This window comes from Capricornis sumatraensis, chromosome 10, assembly GCF_032405125.1.
Source record: "Capricornis sumatraensis isolate serow.1 chromosome 10, serow.2, whole genome shotgun sequence".
NCBI lineage: Eukaryota > Metazoa > Chordata > Mammalia > Artiodactyla > Bovidae > Capricornis > Capricornis sumatraensis.
Genome location: NC_091078.1, coordinates 57,294,981 through 57,320,930, shown reverse-complemented (window position 1 = coordinate 57,320,930; position 25,950 = coordinate 57,294,981). Strand labels below are relative to the sequence as shown.

General features: G+C 38.0%; 1 protein-coding gene across 1 annotated transcript in view; it reads right to left on the bottom strand.

Annotated features, from left to right (window-relative positions):
* OXSR1 (oxidative stress responsive kinase 1) overlaps positions 1-25,950 on the bottom strand; it is an 83,201-nt gene that overhangs the window by 26,107 nt on the left and 31,144 nt on the right. The window contains exons 4-6 of the mRNA XM_068981826.1: positions 23,456-23,597; positions 10,904-10,959; positions 2,489-2,598 (exon numbers count right to left, since the gene is read on the bottom strand). Coding sequence (XP_068837927.1) covers positions 2,489-2,598; positions 10,904-10,959; positions 23,456-23,597 — 308 coding nt within the window. The remainder of the gene's footprint in view (positions 1-2,488; positions 2,599-10,903; positions 10,960-23,455; positions 23,598-25,950) is intronic.

Below are 25,950 nucleotides of genomic sequence, written 5' to 3'. Positions count from 1 at the left end.
TTGTATATTCACTTAGAGAAACATTATACATTCAACTAAAAGCAATATTAATGAATCCTATGTGAAAATATGGAAAACCACTTTATGATATAATATGAGAAAGCACTTAAGAAAGAGGATTATAAAATTCTTCAAAAGTTTTGATACTATTACAAACAGGTATACAATCTATTAAAGAAAAAACCAGAAAGACCTAGAACAAAAATAAAAGTTTGGCAGTCTTTTGTTTTCCAAATTTCCTATGTTATAATATTATTTTATCACCTTAATTTCTGGAGTGAAAAAAATTACAAGGGTAAAAATATTTTTAAAGTTGCTAGTGTGAATATGTTGCCAAATTTCTCTCCTTTATACTGTCACCAGCATGTTATAAAACTAAATATTTTAACTTTCTATCCTAAGCAATCTAGGAGCAGAAACAGGATTTGGGAGTGTATGGTTTGAAACCTAAAATTAAAGCTCCATGTTACATACTGCCTCAACATGGGGTAAACAGAAGGACCTGTAATGACCTAAGTGAAAGTTCCCTACCCCACTGTCCTCCCAAGGAGAATGTGCCCTAGGCCCCAAGCCCTGCTTATCAAACGATCAGGTGCAGTTCCTGTTTATTCCTGAGTAGCAGGTTTCTGCTCCCTGCCAGCCTTACCTTCACAAGGAAACCAAAGGGCACATCACTTTCTTGATACTACAAAGCCTGTCTCCTGTAGCAACTGTTCATTCCCTTCCTAAGTGCAAACCCGTAAGGCATGCAGCATCCTCTGCCTCCAGGTACGCGTACAAGCGAATAATAAATTGCGGCCAATCTCATCAGGCCCAGTGTCAGGTACCTGCATGCTCAGCCATCTCCATAACCCTAGTGTGGGAAGTCATGTCAATACAGGCATTGCAACAGAGTGAAAAGTAGATTTGGTTCTACATACGGAGTTTGACATAAGACATTTATGTAACTCATCTACAGGGAGTTGGAATACCTACCCAATTTTAAAAAACAAGACTCAACTGGATATAATTCATAAATAATGAACAATGAACAGGTGGGAAGTAGAGACAGAAACAGCAAGTATGTGTAGTTAGAGATGAGGTGCTGGGAACCAGTGTTGCTTAGCAGTAGAAGGAAAGCCAGAGAGAAGTCAGAAAAATGGCCTAATAAGTAGGAGAACGAGGAAGCTAAAGATGTGAGTAAAGGGCATGCCAGTCAGAATGGCTGCTATCAAAAAGCCTACAAACAATAAATGCTGGAGAGGATGTGGAGAAAAGGGAACCCTCTTACACTTTTGGTGGGAATGCAAACGAGTACAGCCACTATGGAGAACAGTGTGAAGATTCCTTAAAAAACTGGAAACAGAATTGCCATATGAACCAGCAATCCCACTGCTGGGTATACACACCGAGGAAACCAGAACGAAAGAGACACATGTACCCCAATGTTTATCGCAGCACTGTTTATAATAGCCAGGACATGGAAGCAACCTAGATGTCCATCGGCAGATGAATGGATAAGAAAGCTGTGGTACATATACACAATGGAGTATTACTCAGCCATTAAAAAGAATACATTTGAATCAGTTCTAATGAGTGGATGAAACTGGAGCCTATTATACGGAGTGAAGTAAGTCGGAAAGAAAAACACCAATACAGTATACTAACGCATATATATGGAATTTAGAAAGATGGTAACAGTAACCCTATATGCGAGACAGCAAAAGAGACACAGATATAAAGAACAGACTTTTGGACTCTGTGGGAGAAGGCGAGGGTGGGATGATTTGAGAGAATAGCATTGAAACATGTATATTATATGTGAAACAGATCGCCAGCCCAGGTTTGATGCATGAGACAGGGTGCCCAGGGCTGGTGCACTGGGATGACCCTGAGGGATGGGATGGGGAAGGAAGGGTTCAGGATGGGAGACACATGTATACCCATGGCTGATTCATGTCAATGTATGGCAAAAACCACTACAATACTGTAAAGTAATTAGCCTCCAATTAAAAAAAAAAAAGATGTGAGTAAAGGGGAAAAGGTCAGCAGTTTCAAATGCCACAAAGAGAATAAACAAGGAGCAAAATATGAGCTCTGGATTCTAGAATTAGCAGAGTTTTGTTCCATAAGGTTGATGGGATGAGTGACATAAACTGCAGTCTGTTTGACACAACCAGGAAATAGGGATGTGGGGAAAACTAGTCCTTTAACAGCCATGTGTAGAAAGATCAGGTCATTTAACTTGTACTAAGGATACTGCCATTAAATCAATCTTAATTATACTATTCCTTAGGTCGCCTTTGTATAAATCTTGAGATTAATTTGTCTTTTGCTAAGTTCTAGACTTTGGGGTTTATTTTTAAGCATGATGCCAAGTCTTAAACAAGGAACAGAGGCATGTTTCCCAAAGCTAACCTAGCAGACCACTCGAAAGCAAACACTGCTCAGTTTTTTTAAATTTTGTAAAATAATTCAAATCACTGTAAAAAGACAAAAGACCCAGTACCTGTTCCATAACTTCAGGCGCCATCCAGCAAGGGGTTCCAACAAAGGTTTTTCTCACTTTATTTCGAGTAATGTCACCACCAGTTGCTAAAAAAGCACTAACTCCAAAGTCTAAAACAGAATATAACAGCAGGGGATTAAAAGTACAGTAACTAACATATATACATAGGGAAATAATATAACGTAGTTATGGTCCTACATACATAGTATGACCTTTTCTCGTCTTTCTGCTGAACTTCTTGACTAAATTAACACATCGCTTAATGGGTTCCTCATTCTATTCCTCTCCACCTCCACACACCATCTCCCCAGATTTTCCTCCTTGCTCCAATCCATTCTTTTCATCTTCCCAAACTGAAACTCTATATCAATTAAACAATAACTCTTATTGCCCCTTCTCCTCAGCCCCTGGCAACAACCATTCTACTTTCTGTCTCTAAAATTTTGACTACTCTAAGCATTCCATATAAGTGGAACCTACAGTATTTATCTTTCTATAACAGTTATTTTATTTAGCACAAGATCTTTGAGGTTCGCATGTTCTAGCATGTGTCAGAATTTCCTTCCTTTGGAGGCTGAATGATATTTTATTGTATGTACATACCACATTTTGTGTATACATTCATCCACTGATGGACACTTAAGTTGCTTCCCTATTTTAGCCATTGTAAGTAATGCTGCTATGAAAATGAGTGTACAGAAAGCTGTTTCAATTCCTGCTTTAGGTTCTTTGGGCTTATATATTCAGAAGTGGAACTGGTGGATCATACAGAATTTTTATTTTTAATTGATTTAAGGAACTGCCATACTGTTTTCCACAAGAACTCTACCATTTTATGTCCCTACCAATAGTGAACAAGGATTCTGATTTCTCCACATCCTTGCTATTTTGTATTTTTTTTTTTATAAATAGCCACCCTAATGGGTGTGTTGTTATCTCCTTCTAGTTTTGACTTGTATTTTTTTCCCTGATGATTAGTGATACTGAGCATCTTTTCATGTGCTTTCTGAACATCTGCATATCTTCTTTGGAGAAATGTCTATTCAAATCCATTTTTAAATTGACTTTGTTGTTGCTGTTGAATTCAAGGAGTTCTCCGTATATTCTGGATATTGTAAGTCTCTTGTCAGATACATGATTTGCAAATATTTTCTCCCACTCTGTGGGTTGCCTTCTTCCTCTGTGGATAGTGTCTTTAAGTGCACAAATTTTTAAAATTTTCCCGAAATTCAATCTATTTTTTTGTCTTCTGTTGCCTGTACCTTTGGTGTCACATCTAAGAAATCACTACCAAATCCAATGTCATGAAACATGTGCCCTGTTTTTTTCTGAGTTTTACTGTTTTAGGTCTTTATATCAGAGTCCATTTTCAGTTAATTTTTGAAAATTGTGTTAGATAAGGGTCCAAATTCATTTTTTCGCATTGGGATATTTAGTTTTCCCAGAACCATTTGTTGAAGACTCCTTTCCCCACTGAATGGCCTTGATACCCCTGTCAAAAATCATTTGATCATATTGTACAAGGGTTTATTTTTGGGTTTTCTATTCTATTCCACTGGTCTTTATGCCAATTTTTATACCAACAACATACTGTTTCTATTAGTACTGCTTTGCAGTAAGTTTTGAAATCAGGAAGTATGAATCCTCCTACTTTGTTCATTTTTTAAAAGACTGTTTTGGCTACTTGAGGTTCCTTAAGCTTCCATATGCATTTTAGGATTTTTTTCTGTATCTGTCCCCCCCAAAAAAGTTATTGGGGTTTTGACAGGCATTGCATTGAATCTGTAGATTACTTTCAGTAGTACTAACTTTTTTAAACAATGATAAGCCTTCCAATCCATGAACAGGGGGATGTGTTTCCATTTATTTACATCCTCTTTAATTTCTTTCAGCAATGTTTTATAGTTTTCATTGTACAAGTATTTCACCTCCTTGGTTATGTTAACTTCTAGGTATTTTAATTATTTTTGATGCTACTGGTATACAGAATTGTTTGTAGTATTTTTCTCAGATTGTTCACTGTTAGTGTAGAAAATGCAGCTGATTTTTAAGTGCTGACTTTTTATCCTACTTTGCAAAGTTCATTTATTAGTTCAAGCAGTTTTTTTTTTTAAACATAACGTTATGCTTAGGGTTTTCTGCATGTAAGATCATAGAATCTGCAGAGATAAGTTTACTTCTTTCTCTTTAGTCCGAATGTCTTTTATTGTTTTTCTTGCTCAATTGTTCAGCTTAGAACTTCCAGTAGTACTATGCTGAACAGAACTAACACATTCTTCCCGTGTTCCTGAACTCAGAGCAACAGCTTTCAAGTCTTTCATCACTGAGTAGGATTACTGGAGCAGGTTGCCATTTCCTTCTCCAGGGGATCTTCCCGACCCAGGAATCAAACCCAGGTCTCCTGCACTGCAGGCAGATTCTTTACCAACTGACTACGAGGGAAGCCCATGAAAGGGTGTTAAATTTTCTCATATGTTTGTGGTGCACTAAGATGATCATGTGGGTTTTCTTTTTCTCTTTGTTCTGGTAATCTCATGTCTAACACTGATTTTCACATGTTGAACCACTCTTGCATTCCAAAGAAATCCTGCTTGGTCATGGTATATCATCCATGTAATATGCTGTGTCATCCAGCATATGGAGGTAGTGTATCATTCATTTGATATGAATTGGATTTGCTACTAGTATTTTGCTGAAAATATTTACTTCAATGATTATAATAGATACTGGCCCATAGTCTTCTTTTCTTGGGTTAGTATCTCTGCCTGACTTTGGGAATAGGGTAATTTTGGACTCAATAAAATGAGTCAGAAAGTATTTCTTCCTTTTCAAATTTTTGGAAAACTTTGAGGAAGGCTGTTATTAGTTCTATAAATGTCTGACAGAATTTACCAGTTAAACCACTGAGTCCAGGGCTTTTCTGTGTCAGGAAATTTTTGATTATTGATTCAATCTCCTTACAAGCTATATATAGGTCATTTCAGACTTTCTATTTATTCATGATTTCATCTTGTTAGGTTTTTTTTTTTTTCATCTTATTAGGTTTTACGTTTCAAAAAATTTGCCCATCTAGGTTATCCAATTTGCTGGAGTAGAATTGTTCATAATACATCTTATAATCCTTTTTATTTTGGTAGAATTGGTAGCAATATCCACATTTTTGGTTATGATTTTAGTAAGTTGAGTCTTCTTTTTTTTTTCTTAGTCTACCTAGCTAAAGGTATGTCAATTTTGGTGATCTTCTCGAAGAATCAACTTTCGGTTTCATCAATTTCCTCTATTGCTCTTCCGTTTTCTATATCCTTTTCTCAACTCTAAATTTTATTATTTATTTCCTTCTGCTAACTGAGGGTTCAGTTTCTTCTTTTTCTGGTTCCTAAAGCTGTGAAGTTAAGTTGTTGATTTGGTAGCTTTAAAAAAAAAATAAATAAAGCATCTAAAGCTACAAATTTGCCCCTTGGCAACGCTTTCACTGCATCCCATGAGTTCTGGTATGGTTGTGATTTTGTTTTCATTAATCTCTAAGTATTTTCTAGTTTCCTGTGTGATGTCTTCTTTCATCCACCGGTTGTCAAAATCTATTTGTCAATCTATTTTTGTTTAGTTTCCACAAATTTGTGAATTTTCAAGTCTTCTGTGGTTGGTTTCTAGCTTTACCTCATTGTGATAAGAGAAAATACTTTATATAATTATTACTTAATCTGTGGCCTAAAAAATGGTCTATCCTAGAAAATGCCCCTTGGACACTTCAGAAGAATGTGTACACTGTTCTTATTGGGTAGAGTGCTTGGTATATGCCTGTTAGATCTAGTCAGTCAATGTGTTGTTTAAGTCTTCTATTTCCTTACATTCTGTCTGTTCTACCCATTATTAAGACCAGAGTACTAAAGTCCCCAACCATTACTACAGAGCTCCTTTTAGTATTACAGAGCTATCTATAGTACCCTTCAATTGTGTTACTTTTTGCTTCATACATTTTGCTGGTATGTTAATATGTGCATGAATGTTTATAACTGTTTATCTATTTATTATGTCTATTTAATCTTTTATTAATATATAATGTATTGTCTCTTACAACCTTTTAAATATAGTTTATTTTGTCTGATATTAGAGTAGCTACTCTGTTCTCTTTGGTCACTATTTGCATAGAATATATTTTCCCATCCTTTTGCTTCTAATCTCTTTGTATCTTTGGATCTACAGTTGGATCATGTTTTTAACCATTCTTTTAATTGGATAGTAAATTTACTTACATTTAAAGCAATTACTGATAAAGAGGGACTTACTTCTATCATTGTGTTATTTTTTTCATATGATTTAAAGCTTCTGGGGGGCTTCCCAGGAGGCACGGGTGGTAAAGAACTGCCCTGCTAATGCAGGAGCCATAAGAGACATGGGTTCGAGCCCTGAGTCGGGAAGATCTCCTGGAGGAGGGAGGGCATGGCAACCCACTCCAGGATTTTTTTTTTTTTTTAATGTATTTGTTTGTTTATTTGTCTGTATTGGGTCTTCTGTGCTCCTGGCTCCTCTAGTTGCTGTATATGGGCTGGAGGCATATGGGATCTTAGTTCCCCGACCAGGGATCAAACCTACATCCTCTACATTGGAAAGCGGATTCTTACCCTGGACCACCAGGGAAGTCCCCACTCCAGTATTCCTGCCTGGTGAATCCCATGGACAGAGAAGCCTGGTGGGCTATAGTACATAGGGTAACAAAGAAACACAACTAGAAACAACTCAGCACGCATGTTAAGTTGCTACATGCAAATTAAAAACAAAACAACAAAAAAACTTGTTCCTCATTTCCTATATTACTTATTTTGTGCTTAACTTTTTGTTGTAAAATGCTTAAAATTTTTCCTCATTTAAAAAATTTATATTCTATAGCTATTTTCTTTATGGTTACCACGGGGGTTACACTTACCACTCTTAATTTGCATTTACACCAGCTTAACTTCAATAACATACAAAAACCTTTTTCTTTACAGCACTATTCTCATCTCTTCGGGTTGTTCTTATCACAGAATTACATCCTCATAAACTGTGTGCTCAAAAACATAATCATTTTAAATGCATCAGTCCCTCTGCCTCTGGCCTCCCAAGTTTCTGATGAGAAGTCTGCTGACAATCTTGTTTAGGACGCCTTGTATGTGATGAGTCACTTGTCTCCTGCTGTTTTTACGATTCTTTTTCTTTGTCTTTCTTAAGTTTGATTATAATGTGTCTCTGTGAGTCTCTCAGAGGTCACTTTAGCTGGAGATCACTGAGCTTCTCAGATGTTTATATTCATGTTTTTCATCAAGTTTGAGATGTTTTCAGCCATTATTTCTTCAATTTCTCTCTCTGCCCCTTTCTTCTCCATCGAGGCCTCACATAATGTGGATGTTGGTCTGTTTAATGATATCCAAACAGACCCATCAGGCTCTATTCACTTTGTTCAATCATTTTCCTTTCTGTTCCTTGGAGAAGGAAATGGCAACCCATAAATCTGTTCCTTAGACTTGATAATTTCCATATTCAAGTTCACCAATTATTTTTTCAACCAGATCAAATGTACATTTAAATCCTTCTAATAAGTTTTTCATTTCACAATTCAAGTTATTGTAGTTTTTAGCTCCAGAATTTCTTTCTTTTCAAGTCTTCTCTCCTTATTGATATTTAGATTTTATTAACAATTGTTTTGAGTTTTTCCTTATCTTTTAACTCTCTCAACATCTTTAAGATGGTTGTTTTAAAGTCTAATATATCTGTCATCAAGCCTTTTCCAGTGATGGTTTCCTTTGAATAGATCATACTTTCCTGTTTCACTGAATGTCTTGTGATTTTTTTTTTGTTGTTGTTATTGAAGATGGACATTTGAATCTAATAATGTGCTAACTCTGGAAATCAGATTCTTCCCCTTCCCTGGGATTTGCTGTTTTATGTTGTTGTTTTGTTTTTTGGAGTTGTTGTAGGCTGTGTCTGTGTCAAGCACTGGCCTGAAATGTAAACTTAAGGCCTTCTCAGATCTTTTCTGGACCTTTTCCTGAGAACAAACATTCACTTTTCAACTTTCCCTGCAAATGTTGCTTTTGTTTTGGTTTTGTGGCCACATCACATGCTTTGTAGGATCTTAATTCCCTGATGAGGGATGGAATCTAGTGCCTTGGCAGTGAAAGTGTAGAATCCTAACAACTGGACCCACAGCAAAGTCCCTGTAGTTATTTTTTATTGTCCTAGTCTTTAAGGTTTGGCTTCAAAAAGGGGAAGAGGAGAGAAATGAAGGAAGGAAAAAAAGGCAATGACCTGTTCAACTGCCCTGGAAATCATGTGGAAAAGAGGAGCTGTTAACAATGGCTGCCTTTCTCTTTGTCTGCATCACTGTGATCAGAAGCTGCAATTAGTAATCAGAGCAGATGCTAGGATATTCGAAGGACAGGGTCCTTTCTCCCCACCATAGTTCCTGCAAGTTGTGTGCAAGTTGCTCCAAAAATATATGCATAGCTGCCTGCCATGTGGCTGATGAGTAAGAAACAAGCAGCTCTGAAACCGACCAAAATTAACTGCAATTTACCTTCCAAGTCTTGTCCTAAAAGTTTCAAGCAATCAATGAGATGGAGAATTTCAAAATAGTTACACTAGACAGATTCTGCCAATTCAGCTGTTGTTTAGGTGGGGAGAAGATTCTTGGTGCTTCCTACTCTACCATTTTCCTAGAATTCTTTCTTTTTTGTTCCTTAGCACTTGATTTTGCTTCTCTACTCAATACAGCATAATTGTGCCTGGTTTTGAACTTATATAAATGGAATCACAAGCTATATATTCTCTTTTGACTAGCTTCATTTACCCTGTGTTTTATAATTTATTTAATGCTTCTGTATCCAGCTGGAGTTTACTCATTTTCATCACTATATAGTATCAAGTTCAAGTGTGTGTGTGCACAGCTTTGTCCGACTCTTCGTGAGCTCATGGACTGTAGCCCGCCAGGCTCCTTTGTCCCTGGGATTTTCTTGGCAAGAATATTGGAGTGGGTTGCCATTTCCTCCTCTAGGGAATCTTCCCAACCTAGGGATCAGATCGAACCCACGTCTCTGGTGTCTCCTGCATTGGCAGGCAGATTCTTTGCTACTGAGCCACCAGAGAAGCCCATTGTATAGTATTCTAAAGTATAAATCAACTATTTACTCATACATTCTACTAACAAAAGGCTTGGTAATGTGCCAAACTTTCAATGCTTATTAGCATTATGGCACACTGAAGTATGAGTTTCTCTACACCATACATCTAGAAGCTAAAGTCTCTGGGTATGCATATCTTCAACTTACTGAAGTGTTCCTACTAGCTTATATTCTCACCATCAGAAGGTGAGATTCTCTCTTGTTTTACACTGATAACTAGTACTGTCAGATGTGTTTGCTACATCAGTCAATACAATGTGATTTCCCAATGTTATTTTATTGTGCATTAATTGCTAACTAGTTGAGGTTGTATACCTTTTACTATATTTATGTTTTGATGTCTTCATTTGAGGTTGACTTTTCCTTAATTAGTTCTTTGTATATTCTAAATTTGAGCCCCTTGTCAAGTTATTCATGCTGCAAATAACTTATCTATTCTGTGGTTTTGCTTTTTACTTATTAATGGTGACAAACTGTTCTTCTTTTGATGAACAATAGTTGCTAATTTTATAGGAGTTAAATTTATCAACCTTTTTCTTTATGTTAGAACATTATATGGCTTAGTTAAAATATTCCCTTACCTGAGGACATGAAGATGTGTGCCTAAATTTTCTTCTAAAGCTGAAGAAATAATTCAAGGTTTGGGTAGTTATCTTCCTCCTGCCAAACACCTGACTGTTCCAGCAGTGTGGGACCAAGCTGAGATTTTCTCAGATGATCTGCTTGCTCAACAGTCCTGCAGTTCAGCCATTCTGGAGTCTCACCCTGGGGGAGGGGGCATTTCACCAAGATACCAACACTGGAAGGCCTTGGACTCTAACTCTTATCTCTTCAACTCTGAATCTACCAAAAGTATACTTCCACCTCTCAGATGTGTCTTCCTAACTGGCAAATAACCATTTCTCCCAGAAGAGAAGTATAACTTCCCTAAAGCACATTTATTAAACACAATGAAGTTTCTTGACTATTTCTCCTTTAGAGGAAAGTTAAAGAATGGTATAAGAACCCACAGAAGATGACTCTAACGGGAGTTAGCAATAGATAACCATAATAAGTAGTGGTTAGAAAATGCCTAAGACCGAAAATGAAGGATGAGTAGTGGAAGATACCTTGAGTCAGCAGGGACATATCAACATAGTATGTGTGACCAGAGATGGTCCAGGGTACAGAAGAGAAAACTGACTAAGAAAACACAGAAGATAAGTAATGCTGTTCTATTAGCCATTAAGCTAAAATAAAAAGAAATGCTAATCAGTACCTGCAATCTGTACCGAGCCATCTTCTCCAAGAAGAATATTGCCAGCTTTCACATCTCTGTAAGGAAAAAAAACTTACTTATTAAAAAACACTTAATTCTTTGGAGTTACATAATTTAAGAAGTTCAATATATTCACCACAACACTGGTAATATTTAAATGCTTTAATACAAAATTGCATTAAAGAGTATTAGAGCCAATAGCAGAATGTTAAAAACTGTAGTCACTTGTACTAAAATCCAAACATGGTAAATAGAAAGCTATAGTAACATATAGCTTTTACTAGTAAATCTGAAAAAACTCAAGATTATTAAATATTTGACTGAGATAACAGTGGCTAAAGAATGTGACCCTCACTCTCACCTATCTACTTTTTAAAATTCACTGATTTTTCTACACTCTATGAACAAAATTTTACAATGATCAGCATGTGGCTGATAACAGGGACTATTCTATGCTTGTAGCATAAAGATATATAAATTGTTCAAACATATCTATATTCTTATTAGTAACTAAAACAACTCAAGTAATACGTAAATACATTCCTGTTATAAAAACCTAAACTTCACTGAAAAGGTCAAAGTCCCTTTTGACCACTGTTCTCAGGTCTAATATTCTCTACACAGTTTCCAACCATTATCAGTCTAGTTAACAGAATATGTTCCTGTGACATATCGAGGCTTTGCTTCCAACATAAATGATATTGTACTATCCATTCAAATCTACAACATGTTTTTCTCATGCAATAATGTGTCAGTAGAATCTGCAAAATTTACATTCCTCAACTCCTTTGAGTAATCCATTTCTTTGATAACCTAGAGAAACTCTCACAAGGCACACAGAATGTACAAGGGGGTTGTCTATAGCACTGTCTGAAGTAACAAATCAAAAATGGCAACAATCTAGAAAGTCAACAGTAGCAGGAAGGTTAAATTAAATCTGTTACATCCATGAAATTTATTAAAGTCAATCAACCTGTTATGACTTCAAATACCCTCTAGAACATAATGCATACTGCCAGTGAACACTTCGAACAGGACAGTGCATTGGGTATGCCACCATTAGTTACACACACAGGCATGAACACATCTTTCCACACACACCAAAAGAAGAGCAATCAATTTAGTTTTTTTTAAGGAGAGGAGTAGGACCAGAGTCAAGGGGAACAGTGTTTGACTGTCCCGTCGGAGTGGACTCACCTATTTATTTCATAATTAAAAATAAATATAATTAAACAAACACAAGAGAGCCAGAGCTTGAAGTTAGACTGAAAGAAAAGTGAGGCTAGGTCATGGAAGAGGCCACATCTGTCAGGAAAAGGAACCAGTGAAAAGACGCACATCATCTCTTTCCTGTCCTTCCATCTTCTTTTCCCCATACTTAGATAACCATTCCTCGGCAAATAATGAACAACAGTTTCACAAATGTCATGCAGCAGCATCACCATACCAAGAGTACACAACACTTTTCCTGAATATATACTGAAGCATAAAGAAATCATGTTACTCAGTATTTTTTTCTGCTTATAAATGCAAGGAAATTATAGGACTTCTTCCCAGAGGCTGACTTACAGTAAAGGCTGGCTCACTTTGTCCTACAAACCTAAAGCCTACACAATGAACAGGAGAGAACTGAGGATATTTCCTTCCTGTGGTGACAAAGACCATTCAACTAAGCCAACCATGAACCTTCAACTCCTTTTTCTGAATGACATCTAAAACTTAATGGAAAAAAACAGCATACAGTTTAGTGACTTCCTCCTCTGATTTTTGCAGCAGGTTGCAACTTATAGTGTTAGTACAGAAGCTGATCCTCTTACAACGACATGAGAAGTTGCTGAAGAACTCAACGTCAACTATTCTACAGATGTTCATCATTTGAAGCAATTGAAAAGGTGAAAAAACTTGATAAGCAGGTGCCTTATGAGCTGACTGCAAATCAAAACAATCATCGTTTTAAAGTGTCTTCTCTTGCTCTACCCAACAACGAACCATTTCTTGATCAGACTGTGACATGATAAAAAGTGGGTTTTATAGAACAACCAGAGATGACTAGCTCAGTGGTTGGACTGAGGAGAAGCTCCAAAGTACTCCCCAAAGCCAAACCTGTAACAAAAAAAGGTCATGGTGGCTGTCTGCTGGTCTGATGCACTACAGCTTTCTGAATCCTGGTGAAATGATTACACCTGAGATGCACCGAAAAATGCAATGCCGGCAGCCTGCATTGGTCAACAGAGTAGGCCCAATTCTGCTCCAAGACAATGCCCAATTGCATACTGCGCAACCAATACCTCAAAAGTTGAACGAACTGGGCTACAAAGTTTTGCCTTATGTGCTATATTCACCTGACCTCTCACCAACCAACTACTACTTCTTCAAGCATCTTGATAATTTTTTGCAGGGAAAATGCTTTCCAAGAGTCTGTGGAATCCCAAAGCACAGATTTTATTATAGGAATAAACAAACTTATTTCTTGTTGGCAAAAATGTGTTGATTGTAATGGTTCCTACTTTGATTAATAAAGATGTGGGAGTGAAGTTGTGAAGTTCCTCTGTGGTGCCCGACTATTTGCAACCCCACGGACTGCAACCCACCAAGCTCCTCTGTCCATGGGATTTTCCAGGCAAGAGTACTGGAGTGGGTTGCCATTTCCTTCTCCAGGGAATCCTCCTGACCCAGGGATTGAACCTGGGTCTCCCACATTGTAGGCAGACACTTTTACCGTCTGAGCCACCAGGGAAGATAGGCATGTGTGGGATGTGTGGGAGCCTAGTTATAATGATTTAAAATTCATGGTCTGAAGCCACAATTATATCTGCACCAACCTAATAGTGCACAGAGGGCAACTCTCATCTACTCATCAAACAGATTTAAATAACTAAATAAAAGACAACCTGCTTTAAATCAACTTATGGAGATAAATGAATCACTAAATCCATCCATCCATCCAACTAAACACTAAAATAAAACTTGGTTATCTCTGAAGAGATGTGGAGCAGCAAATCAATCAATTCAACCACATACCAAAATAAAATCAATTGTTCCCTCCTGCTATCCCAGCTCCCAACTGCCACCTCTTAACTCTGTTCCAAATATCACACTTATAAATTAGTATGCTGTAACAAAATAAGGCAACTAACTATCCATCTATATAGGAGACCAGTTAAACTATGACATATTATATAAACGAAATACTACAAATACTAACAAACACATGTGGTAATATGTTTATTTTGGCATAAATCTTTCTCACAGGAATCATAAGAAAATGGCAAGTAGTTCCTTTTAGAGCAGGGTACTAGAAGTTCCGGCTCAGGAAAGGATCTTGGATGGGGCCTTGTCACTCTTGTCACAAGAGATAGGAGGAAGCTGTCCTTTAGGGGCTTGTTTCACTGGAACCCTGGGGGCTCAGAGGTTAAAGCGTCTGCATCCAATGCGGGAGACCAGGGTTCAATCCCTTGGTTGGGAAGACCCCCTGGAGAAGGAAATGGCAATCCACTCCAGTATTCTTGCCTGGAGAATCCCACGGACAGAGAAGCCTGGCGAGCTACAGTCCATGGAGTCGCAAAGAGTCGGACATGACTGAGCGACTTCACTTTCACTTTCACTAGAAGTTCAATGGAGGAAGGAGACTCTTTTTTAAAATGCTTTATTTTTTAGAACAAGTTTAGATTTGCATGAAAGTTGAGCAGATGGTGCAGAGGAGTCCCCATACAGCTGTCGCTTAGTCTGCCCTATTATTAGCACTGTGCATTAGTATGGTTCTTTCACCACATTAATCAGTCAGTACTGATGCACTGCTATTAACAGGATGTCCTTCTAATGGAATTTGTAGGATGTTTTCCTCATGATTAGATTGATGTTAAGAGTTTGGGGAAGGAAAACCGGGGAAGTGTCATTTTCATCACATTGTATCTAGAGTACATAGCATTACCACATTACCACGAGTCAGCACCATTGATACGGAGAAGACCTGCTTTTTTATCCTTTACCATTTTGTACCATTTGAACTTTTAAGCCATGTATTGGCATTGTTGCTGTTGTTCAGTCACCTAGTTGTGTCCGACTCTTTGCAACCCCATGAACTGCAGCACATCAGGTTTCCCTGTCTTTCACTATCTTCAGAGTTTGCTCAAACTCATGTCCATTGAGTCGGTGATGCCATCCAACCATCTCACCCTCTGTCATTCCCTTCGATCTTCCCCAGCATCAGGGTCTCTTCCAATGAGTTGGCTCTTCCCATCAGGTGAAGCTTCAGCATCAGTCCTTGCAGTGAATATTCAGGGTTGATCTCCTTTCTCATTGACAGGTTTGATCTCCGTGCAGTCCAAGAGACTCTCAAGAGTCTTCTCCAGCACCACAATTCGAAAGCATAAATTCTTTGGTGCTCACCCTTCCTTATGGTACCTCTCACATCCATGCATGACTACTGGAAAAACCATAGCTTTAACTATATGGACCTTTGTCAGCAATGTCTCTGCTTTTTATTTCTAATACACTGTTTAGATTGTCAAAGCTTTTCTTCCAAGGAGCAAGTGGCTTTTAATTTTGTGGCTGTGGTCACTGTTTACAGAGATTTTGGAGCTCAAGAAAATAAAATCTGTCACTGTTTCCACTTTTTCCCCTTCTATTTCCCATCAAGTGATGGGACTGAACGCCATGATCTTAGTTTTCAGAATGATGAGTTTTAAGCCAGCTTTTTCACTCTCCTCTTTGACTTTCATCAAGATGCTCTTCAGTTCCTCTTCACTTTCTGTCATTAGGGTGGTGTCATTTGCATTTCTGAGGTTACTGATATTTCTTTCAGCAATCTTGATTCCAGCCTGTGATTCATCCAGCCCCAAATTTTGCATGACATACTCTGCATATACATTAAATAAGCAGGGCAACAATACACAGCCTTGATGTACTCCTTTCTCAATTCTGAACCAGTCTGTTGTTCAATGTCTGGTTCTAACTGTTACTTCTTGCCTTGCATACAAGTTTCTCAGGAGACAGGTAAGGTGGTCTGATACTCCCATCTATTTAAGAAACTTCCAGTTTGTTGGGATCCACACAGTGAAAGGTTTTAGTGCAGTCAATGAAGCAGAAGTGGATGTTTTGGAATTCCCTTGCTTTTTCTGCAATCCAACATATGCTGGCAATTTGATCTCTGGTTCCTCTGTCTTTTCTAAATCCAGAAAATCCTTTTCTAAATCGTACATCTATAAGTTCTCAGTTCATGTATTGCTGAAGCCTAGTTTGAAGGATTTTGAGCATGACTTTGCTAGCATGTGAAATGAGCACAATTGTACAGTAGTTTGAACATTCTTTAACACTGCCTTTCTTTGGGATTGGAATGAAAACTGACCTTTTCCAGTCCTGCGGCCACTGCTAAGTTTACCAAATTTGCTGACATACTGAGTGCAGCACATTCACAGCATCATCTTTTAGGATTTGAAATGGTTCAGCTGAAATTCATAACCTCCACAGGCTTTGTTCTTAGTAATGCTTCCTAAAGCCCACTTGACTTCACATTCCAGAATGTCTGGCTCTAGGTGAGTGACCACACCATCCTGGTTATCCTGGTCATTAAGACCTTTTCTGTACAGTTCTTTGTAGTCTTGCCACCTCTTCTTAATCGCCTCTGCTTCTGTTAGGTCCTTAACATTCCTGTCCTTTATTGTACCCATCTTTGCATGAAATGTCCCCTTGGTTATCTCTAGTTTTCTTGAAGAGATCTCGTCTTTCCCATTGTACCGTTTCCCTCTATTTCTTTGCACTGTTCATTTAAGAAGGCTTTCTTATCTCTCCTTGCTATTTTCTGGAACTCTGCATTCAGTTGGGTATAACTTTCCCTTTCTCCTTTGCTCTTTGCTTCTCTTCTTTTCTCAGCTATTTGTAAGGCCTCCTCAGACAACCATTTTGCCTTTCTTTTTCTTACAAATGGTTTTGGTCACCACTTTCTGTACAGTGTTATGAACCTCCATCCACAGTTCTTCAGGCACTCTGTCTACCAGATCTATCTATTCATCAGCTCCACTATATAATCGTAAGGGATTTATTTAGGTCATACCTGAATGGCCTAGTGGTTTTCCCTACTTTCTTAAATTTAAGTCTGAATTTTGCAATAGGGATCATGATCTGAGCCACAGTCAGCTCCAAGCCTTGTTTTTGCTTGCATACAGCTTCTTCATCTTCAGTTGTAAGGAACATAATCAATCCGATTTTGGTATTGACCATCTGGTGATATCCATATGTAGAGTCATCTCTTGTGTTGTTTTAAGAGGGTGTTTGCTATGACCAGTGTGTTCTCTTGGCAAAACTATTAGCGTTTGCCCTGCTTTATTTTGTACTCCAAAGCCAAACTTGCCTGTTACTCCAGGTTACTCCAGAAGTTATTTCTTAACTTCCTACTTTTGCATTCCAGTCCCCTATGATGAAAAGGACATCTTTTTTTGGTGTTAGTTCTAGCAGGTCTTGTAGGTGGTCTTCATAGAACCATTCAACTTAATCTTCTTCAGCATTAGTGGTTGGGGCATCGAGTTTGATTACTGTGATACCAAATGGGTTGCCTTGGGAAGGAACCGAGGCCATTCTGTCACTTTTGAGATTGCACCCAGGTACTGCATTTCAAACTCTTTTGTTGACTATGATGGCTACTCCATTTCTTCTAAGGGATTTTTCCCCACCACAGTAGATATAATGGTTATCTGAGTTAAATATTGGTGTTATGCATTCAAAAACTGTTTTCTAAGCTTCTGTCCTTTTGAAAAACATTTCTTTGTTTTGTTGTGTCAGGTCTTGGCTGTGGCAGGCAGGATCTTTCATTGTGACAATTCATTCTCTGGTTGTGGAGCGCAGGCTCCGAGCACACATACGGACTCAGTAGTTGTGGTACATGGGCTTAGTTGCTCTGACGCCTGTGGGATCTTAGTTCTCTGACCAAGGATTGAACCTGAGTCCCTGCATTGCAAGGCAGATTCTTAATCTCTGGACCACCAGAATAGTCCCTAAGCTTTTGTCTTAAGTGAAGAAACAGCAATCTCTTGCCAGCAGAACCTATACTTTGGATGACTACTTTTCCTGATCAATTAAGATAATAAATTCATGTTTCCCTCTTCAGACCAAAGTTGCAATCTACTGAACAGCTTCCAAGAGTGAAAGCAGAGGAATACCATGAAGCTAAATGGCTCACTGGATAATTAAACACCAGTCTGTCCTCACACACAACAGGACAAATTGAACTTGAAGGAAAAGATTTGTAACTAAATATCTGGAAATCAATATAACAGTCCTTTTTTTAAAAAAAAAAAAAAACTTCATCTCAAAGAATATCAAGCAACCCAGCAGCCCCCAGTTATATCCTCCAACCACTCTTAAATAGCAAGAACAGTAAGTTCTGTTTTTCACAGCTTGATGCCATTTCTCACATGTCACTATTACACCAAAGTTGCAAATTCCTTTTAAAATTAAATTTAAAATTAAAAGTATAGAACAAGTTTCTCCCCATTACATTTCCACGACTCAACAAACAGCATGTCATGTGCTATGTGCTAAGTCACTTCAGTCATCTCTGACTGTTTGTGTCCCTGTGGACTGGAGCCCACCAGGCTCCTTTGCCCATGAGATTCTCCAAGCAAGAATACTGGCATGTTTTGCCATTTCCTCCTCCAGTGGCTCTTCCCAACCCAGGGATTAAACCCATATCTCTTACGTCTGCTGCACTGGCAGGCTGGTTCTTCACCACTAGTGCCACCTGGGAAGCCCAATAATAGGCACAGTTCAAGAGAAGAAATGAATCATAACAAAGCTGAAAAATACACTACATTTATGCATCTTAAACTAACTAAATATCTACCATTTCTGTTAAAGCTAACCCCTTTAAATAGAAAAAATATTTGGGTACATAGATACAGAGAGAAAAGTGTAACTCTAATTTAGAGATCTGTTCCCTCTAGTAGAAACCTCCAAAGCCTCAGGGGTCAAGGAGAAAACACAGTAGAGACGGAGAAACATTATTTGACCTAATCCAGCGGACTGATACAAATCTATCTGAAATAACTGGATTCTAAAGATATGAGAAGTAACAAAATCTACTGAAAACATCCATGTCTGCTTCCCAGTAAAACAACTTTCTCCCAGCTTTCTCCTACTGAAGTCTCAGTGCAGCTCAGCTAAAGTGTAAGTAGGGTTCTTAGCCTTGGCTGCATACTAGGATCTCTTGGGAAACTTTCAAAAGTCCCAATGCCAAGGCCTCATCACAAATCACTTAAATGAATTTCTGGCAGTGGATCTAGTAATCAGTACTTAGTAAACTTTCCCAGGTGATTCCAATATGAGGCTAATGTTGAGGGCCTCTGATTTAATGTATAAGAGAATTTCTATTGCAACAACACGATAAACAGATTTTCATCACTTACTACACAGGCCTTGGCCCTAACACACACCATTTCTCTGCGCCAAACACAAAGAAAAATGCTGGATAAATTAGGGGAGAATACTGCCACAGAACTCAACATGAAATAAAAAATGGAAATCTTCAGGCTTCAGAAATGAAAAGGACAAGAGTAGAGCAGTAAGCCTTGGAGGGCTTCCCAGGTGGTGCAGTGGTAAAAAGTCTGCCAGCCAATGCAGGAGATACAAGAGACAGGTTGATCCTTGGGTCAGGAAGATCACCTGGAGAAGGAAATGGCAACCCTTCCAATGTTCTTCCTAGGAAATCTCATGGACACAGGAGTGTGGCACGCTATAGTTCACAGGGTAGCAAAAGAATTGGATACGACTTAGCAACTAAAAAACAACACTGAGATGACCAAGATTTTATCATTCATTCTGTTAAAGTGGAGTACTATACCCATTGACTTGAGTATGCTGGACCATTCCCGCATCTTTAGGATGAAGCCCACTTAATCATGGTGCACGATCCTTTTAATGTATTGCTGATTTTGGTTTGCTAATGTTTTGTTGAGGACCTTTGCATATAAGTTTACCTTATAGTTTTCTTATAGAGTCTGTCTGGCTTTGGTATCAGGGTAATGGTGGCCTTGTAAAATTAGTTTGTAATGTTTCCTTTTCTTCTAGTTTTTGGAAGAATGTGAGAAGGATTATCTAAGTTCCTGTTTGAATGTTTGGTAAAATTCACCAGTGAAATTATTGGTCCTTGACTTTTGTTAGGAAGTTTTCGATTATTGCTTGATCGCCTTAGTAGTAACTGGTCTGTTTAGATTTTCTGTGTCTTCATGATTCAGTCTTAGTAGATTCTATGTTTCTAGGAAGTTATCCATTTCTTCTAGGTGCTACAATTTGTTGGTATATACCTGTTCATAGTGGGCTTTCCTGATAGCTCAGTTGGTAAAGAATGTAGGAGACCCCTGATGGCTCAGTTGGTAATGCAATGTAGGAGACCCCGGTTCGATTCCTGGGTCAGGAAGATCCCCTGGAGAAGGGATAGGCTACCCACTCCAGTGTTCTTGGGCTTCCTTTGTGGCTCAGCTGGTAAAGAATCGCCTGCAATGTGTGAGAGCTGGGTTCAATCCCTGGGTTGGGAAGATCCCCTGGAGAAGGGAAAGGCTACCTACTCCAGTATTCTGGCCTGGAGAATGGGGTCACGAAGAGTTGGACACGACTGAGTGACTTTTACTTCACTTCACTTCACCTGTTCATAGTAGTCTCTTAACGACCTCCTATTTCTGTGGTGTCAGCTGCAATGTTTCCTCTTCGACTTCTCAATTGGAGTCCTCTCTTTCTCTTGGTGAGTCTAGCTAACAATCTATTTGTCTTTTTAAGAAACCAGTTCTTAGTTTCAATGATCTCTTCAACTGTCTCTTTAGTCTTTCATATATTTTCACTCTTGATGTTTTTATTTAATTTCCTTCTGCTAACTCTGGGCTTAGTCTGTTCTTTCTGTAGTTCCTTAAAAGTAGGGGATTTTAAAGATATATATCTATATCTGTATCTTGCTGTGTTCTTCCATTCTTTCTGTCTTCTTTGATTTTAATTGAGCATTTTACGTAATTCTATTTTTCTCTCCTCTCTTAGCATATTCTTTTTTCCCTTTTTTAGTGGTTTCCCTAGAGTCTGCACTACACATTTACAATGAATTCAAGTCCACTTTCACATAGTACTATACCACTTCCCTGAGTTTTCTTTCAATCTCATATATCCTGGAATGGGTATTATAGTCTTGCAACCCAGAACTGTCAACAAGTACAGATCAAAAAAAAAAAAAAAGCTCTAAGCCTGCTCTCTGTGGCCAAAGAGGCACCAAACCTAGCAGGGACCTCATCCCTGATTACATAGCTGGACTATAGAGTCTCAGGCTGACCAACTAGGCCTGAACCAGAGGTGCCAATGAAGACCAGACAAGAATCTTCACTCACTGTCCAATCTACATCTAGTGTAGATAGGTCCATGCTGCCTATACCAGCACCGCTGACAGGCCCAGCCAATACCTCCCATTCTTCCACGCAGCAGCTGAGAGTGACCCAGGTCTGGTACCTTTTGCTCCTCTACACAGTGGCAATAGATGACCCAGACTCAGATGACTCAGATGACTCAGACCCAACTCGTCACCCAGTAGCAAAAGGGGACCTAGAAAATGCGCCTTTCAAGTCCACAGGCAATACCAGAGAATGAACGAGAGCCCAACTAGCATCAGGTGGAAGGCCACAAGATGAGCCCAAGGAAGTGTGCACAGACTCACAGGCACAGCCACTATTTCCCACCTTTCACCTAGCAGCACCAGGCCTGGGCAAGTGCACGCTACTCCCATGGGTGGCATCAGCAGGAATCAAGAAGAGAGCCTCAGCAGTGCTACATACACAAAACAAACCAGAACACCACTGTGAGGGCTCTCAAAATCAGGAAAATTGCCTGCTAAAATATATTGCTTCAATATATCATTATCTCAATAGGATCAAAAGTCTTCTAACATAATATCCAAAATATCCATGATACAATTTAAAAAAATTATTCAACATACCAAGAACCAGAAAAAATTCATAAGAAAAGACATCTAAGGGACTTTTCTGACGGTTCAGCGGTTAAGACTCTGTACTCCGAATTCAATCCCTGGCGGGGATCTAAGCCCCTGCATGCCACATGGCATGGCCAAAAAGAAACAGGAACAGAAAGACTGATATCAACATGAAGAAGAATCAGATGTTGCAACTATTTGACAAGAATTTTAAACCAGCCACCATAAAAATGCTTCTAACATGCAATTTGAAATTCTTAAATGAAAAACAGAAGATCTCAGCAAAAAAATAAAAAATGTAAAAAGAACCAAAGAAAAATTATTTAATGGAAAATCTACACTAGTAGAAATAAAAGCTCCAGGAATGGGTTCCAGAGTAGAATGGAGAGGACAGAGGATAGAATCAGCAAACTTGAAAGCAAATCAAGAACATTTACTCAATTTGAACTCAGAAAAAAGCAGGTTGAAAACTGAGCCAGAAGGATGATGGTACAATATGGTTCAACAACAAAAGATCTAACATTTCCACCATTAGAGTCCCAGAAAAAAAGGAAGGAAAATAGCTTACAAAGGTATTCAAAGACATAATGGCTGAAAATTTCCCAAAATTGGTGACGTCAAAAACCTAGATTTAAGAAATTTGGGAACCCCAAACTGGATAGACCTAAAGAAATCCACACTAAGACACATCATAATTAAACCTCTGAAAACCAAAGATAAAGAAAACAATTGCTTTTTTTTTTTTGCTATGCTGTGCAGCATGGGGGGATCTTAGTTCCCAGTCTAGATATTGAATCTGTGCCTTCTGCATTGAGAGCACAGTCCTAAACCACTGAACCACCAGGAAGTCCCACAAAGAAACAATCTTGAAAATAGGCAGAGGAAAGCAATATATTTGTACCAATTCACATGACAGATTTCTCATCTGCAACCATGATGGCCAGAATTAAGTAACATATCTTTCAAGTGTTCAAAGAAAAGAAATGTAAACTACAAATTCTTATATCCAGGGAAACTATCCTTAAGAAATGATGGGGAAATAAATATATCTTCAAATGAAGGAAAACCAAATCCAGGGATTAAACAAATTTGTACTAACAGAATCTACCACCATTTGTACAGATAATAATTCTTGTTATCTGTACACAGGGACTGAATAGATATAAAGAGCCAGAAATACTTGAGCCATGAAATGCTACATGGCTCTTCAAATGTTATTTTATTAAAAAAAAAAAATGTTTAATTTAAAAAGTTATTTTACAAAGCTTTTAATTTCAGAAAATACTCAAGATATAAAACAAACTAGAAAGGAATATTCCAAACTGTTATCAGTTGATTAAGGCAATTGACTCCTGGTAGGAAATTGGGAATTTATTTTTGAAGTTTCTAATTTGACTAGAACGTTTGTTATTTTTTTAAATGTTTACTAGCTGTGTAACCACAGTGTATTGGAACTAATAATATAATACCAAGAGCCTCGCTAACACTCAGAGATTATGAGTAACTGTGCCAAAGAATAAGGAATAGCCTCAATGAAATGAAACAGCATACCTACTGCTGCACTCATCCAAAAGAGAGGAGTGCTATCTTTCACATACCTGTGAATCTGTCCATTTTTATGCAGGTATTCCAAACCCTCCAGCACTTCTTTGAGTATTGTAGCAATGGTAGCTTCATCCAGGACTCCATTTTTATGTTCCCCCTTGGCCACAATGTGCTTAATAATATCTAGAACAGAACCTGAAAAGAGAATAAAAAGTTTTCAATAATTTTTTAACTCATTCAATATAATTCAGAGCCATTTAAAAATCAAAACACATGTAAATCTTCTCGTAAATTTAGCTGTGTAGGAAAGGAAGGAAAAAATAGCAATATAAGGAAATATAAAAGTTTAAAATTAATAATATATTAATTCTACTCTAAAACAGAAAGCAACCTAATATCCAAATAGAAGTGTTACACCAGCATCTTCTTTAGGCATCTAATGAGAATTTGAAAAAGGTAATAGAGGATTTTTAAAATCACCTCTGAAGAATCCCTAGGTAAACCATATTGGTCAATAACACTTTAGCAAAAGATGTAACAAACCAATTTAGGTTTCTAACATCAGATTAGAGTATGCAACATTGTTTAAATAAAGATATAAAATACATATGAAATTCAGGTCAAATATCACATGTGTATGCAAACTAATTTAAAGGTTAAAATCATATTTCAGGTTAATAAATAATAGAAATAAAACAGGTTAAGACAAAGAAAAATATGCAAGGAATAAAAGTAGCAGTTCTCTTTAAATAACAGCCTAGATGTATTAATCAATCTCATTCTTCCCAGGATAGGAAATAATACTCCTACTAAAAATCAGAGGGAGGGAAAACACACCAATATAATTTAGGGCTTCTCAGGTGGCTCAGCTGGTAAACAATCTGCCTGCAATGTGGGAGACCTGGGTACGATCCCTGGGTTGAGAAGATTCCCTGGGGGAGGGCATAGCAACCCACTCCAGCATTCTTGCCTGGAAAATCCCCATGGACAGAGGAGTCTGGCAGGCTATAGTCCTTAGCGTCACAAAGAGTCAGACATGACTGAGCAACTAAGTACATAATAATTAGAATCACAGAATGTTATCTACCATAAGAAAAATAAATAAAGCTTGCTAGAGATCAGTAGGATTTCTGGCAGTACAATGGCCCATAAAGATCAGAGAACCAAAACAAAATAATCTCCAATATTAAAAATTGTGCCAAGGAGTCTGAAATATAACATAAAGTACACTGAAAAGATTGAATGTCCATTTCTTGGCAAATGTTTCTGTTGAAAACTTGCCCTGGTGGGTGTTTTTTATTGCACACACTTAAAAAGAAAAAAATATATTTCCAAGAGAGAAAGAAGTGGTCTAGATGAAATCCTTGAAAACATTAGAGAACTGAACACATTTACTTCAGCTCCCACTGGAAATCCACTAACTTGATAAGCCTGACAAAAAGGGCATAAATCCAGAATAAAAAAGAAAACAAGAAGATAACAAAAGAGATACATCATTAATTTTCTCAAAGAGAGAAAGCAGAAAAAGTAACTTTGAGTATGCAGAGGGGAAAAATTGGAAACTTCAGTGCCTGCAGAGGAGGTGTATCAGTTAGGAAAACGTAGATCTCTTCCCTTGAGTTCCAGAAAGGCTCAGAACACAAACACCTTAGACCACGTAGAAGGATGTGAGGGGCTACTGATGGAAAGGTTTGATCACAGGAAAACTGGTTGAAAGTCATATAAAGCAGAATAAGATTCCCAGATCCCACCCTCCCCATCCTAAAAAGCAAGGCAACTACCACACCCCACCTCTAGCAGGAGACAGGCTGTTTCTTCTCTGTAGACAAATAATGGGAGACTTCAGATTCTTGGTAACTTTTTAAAGATTTTCTCCCTCTTTATTTCTGGGATTCATAAGACTATGATCCACAAGGAGGGGAACTAAGGAACAAGTTTTGTTCTGTTTAGTTTAACCAATCACACATTGACCCCCAGAGCAAAGTGACTATACCAACTGGCCAGGTATTTCATTCTTCTTAGAAATCCAGGCCACATTAAGAACTGTTCAGTAAGAAAACATATATATATATAAATGCCAACTGAGTTAGATGACTGTAATGTAAAGAATATCTAAAATAAGGAAGGCAAAGGGGAAAACTCCTACTAGGAATTTAAATCACAATTTTTTCATTCAATAGTTAAGTCATAGTATATGAGATCTAGAACTAGGTGCCACAGAGTATGTCCAGATCCACAGAGCATGACTGCTGACTTTCAGGGACCTTCTAGTCTGGGAGGTCAAAGGAATGGGCAACAAAGACCCTAGGGCACAGCAAAGTTACCAGATATGCATTTTAAATGAGTCTGAAGCAGGAACTCCTTTTCGAAAATCTTAGATTTCTATTAATTTCACATCACCCAGTGGTTAATAGGGAAATTAAAGAGATGCACATCCTCAGATTATGCCCAGAATGGATATACCCAAACAAGGCTATCTAAGAAGCCCCTTCTTCCCTGGGAAGCTGTCTTTTCAGGTTTAGTCTCCCAAGAATATGGCTTTTATAGG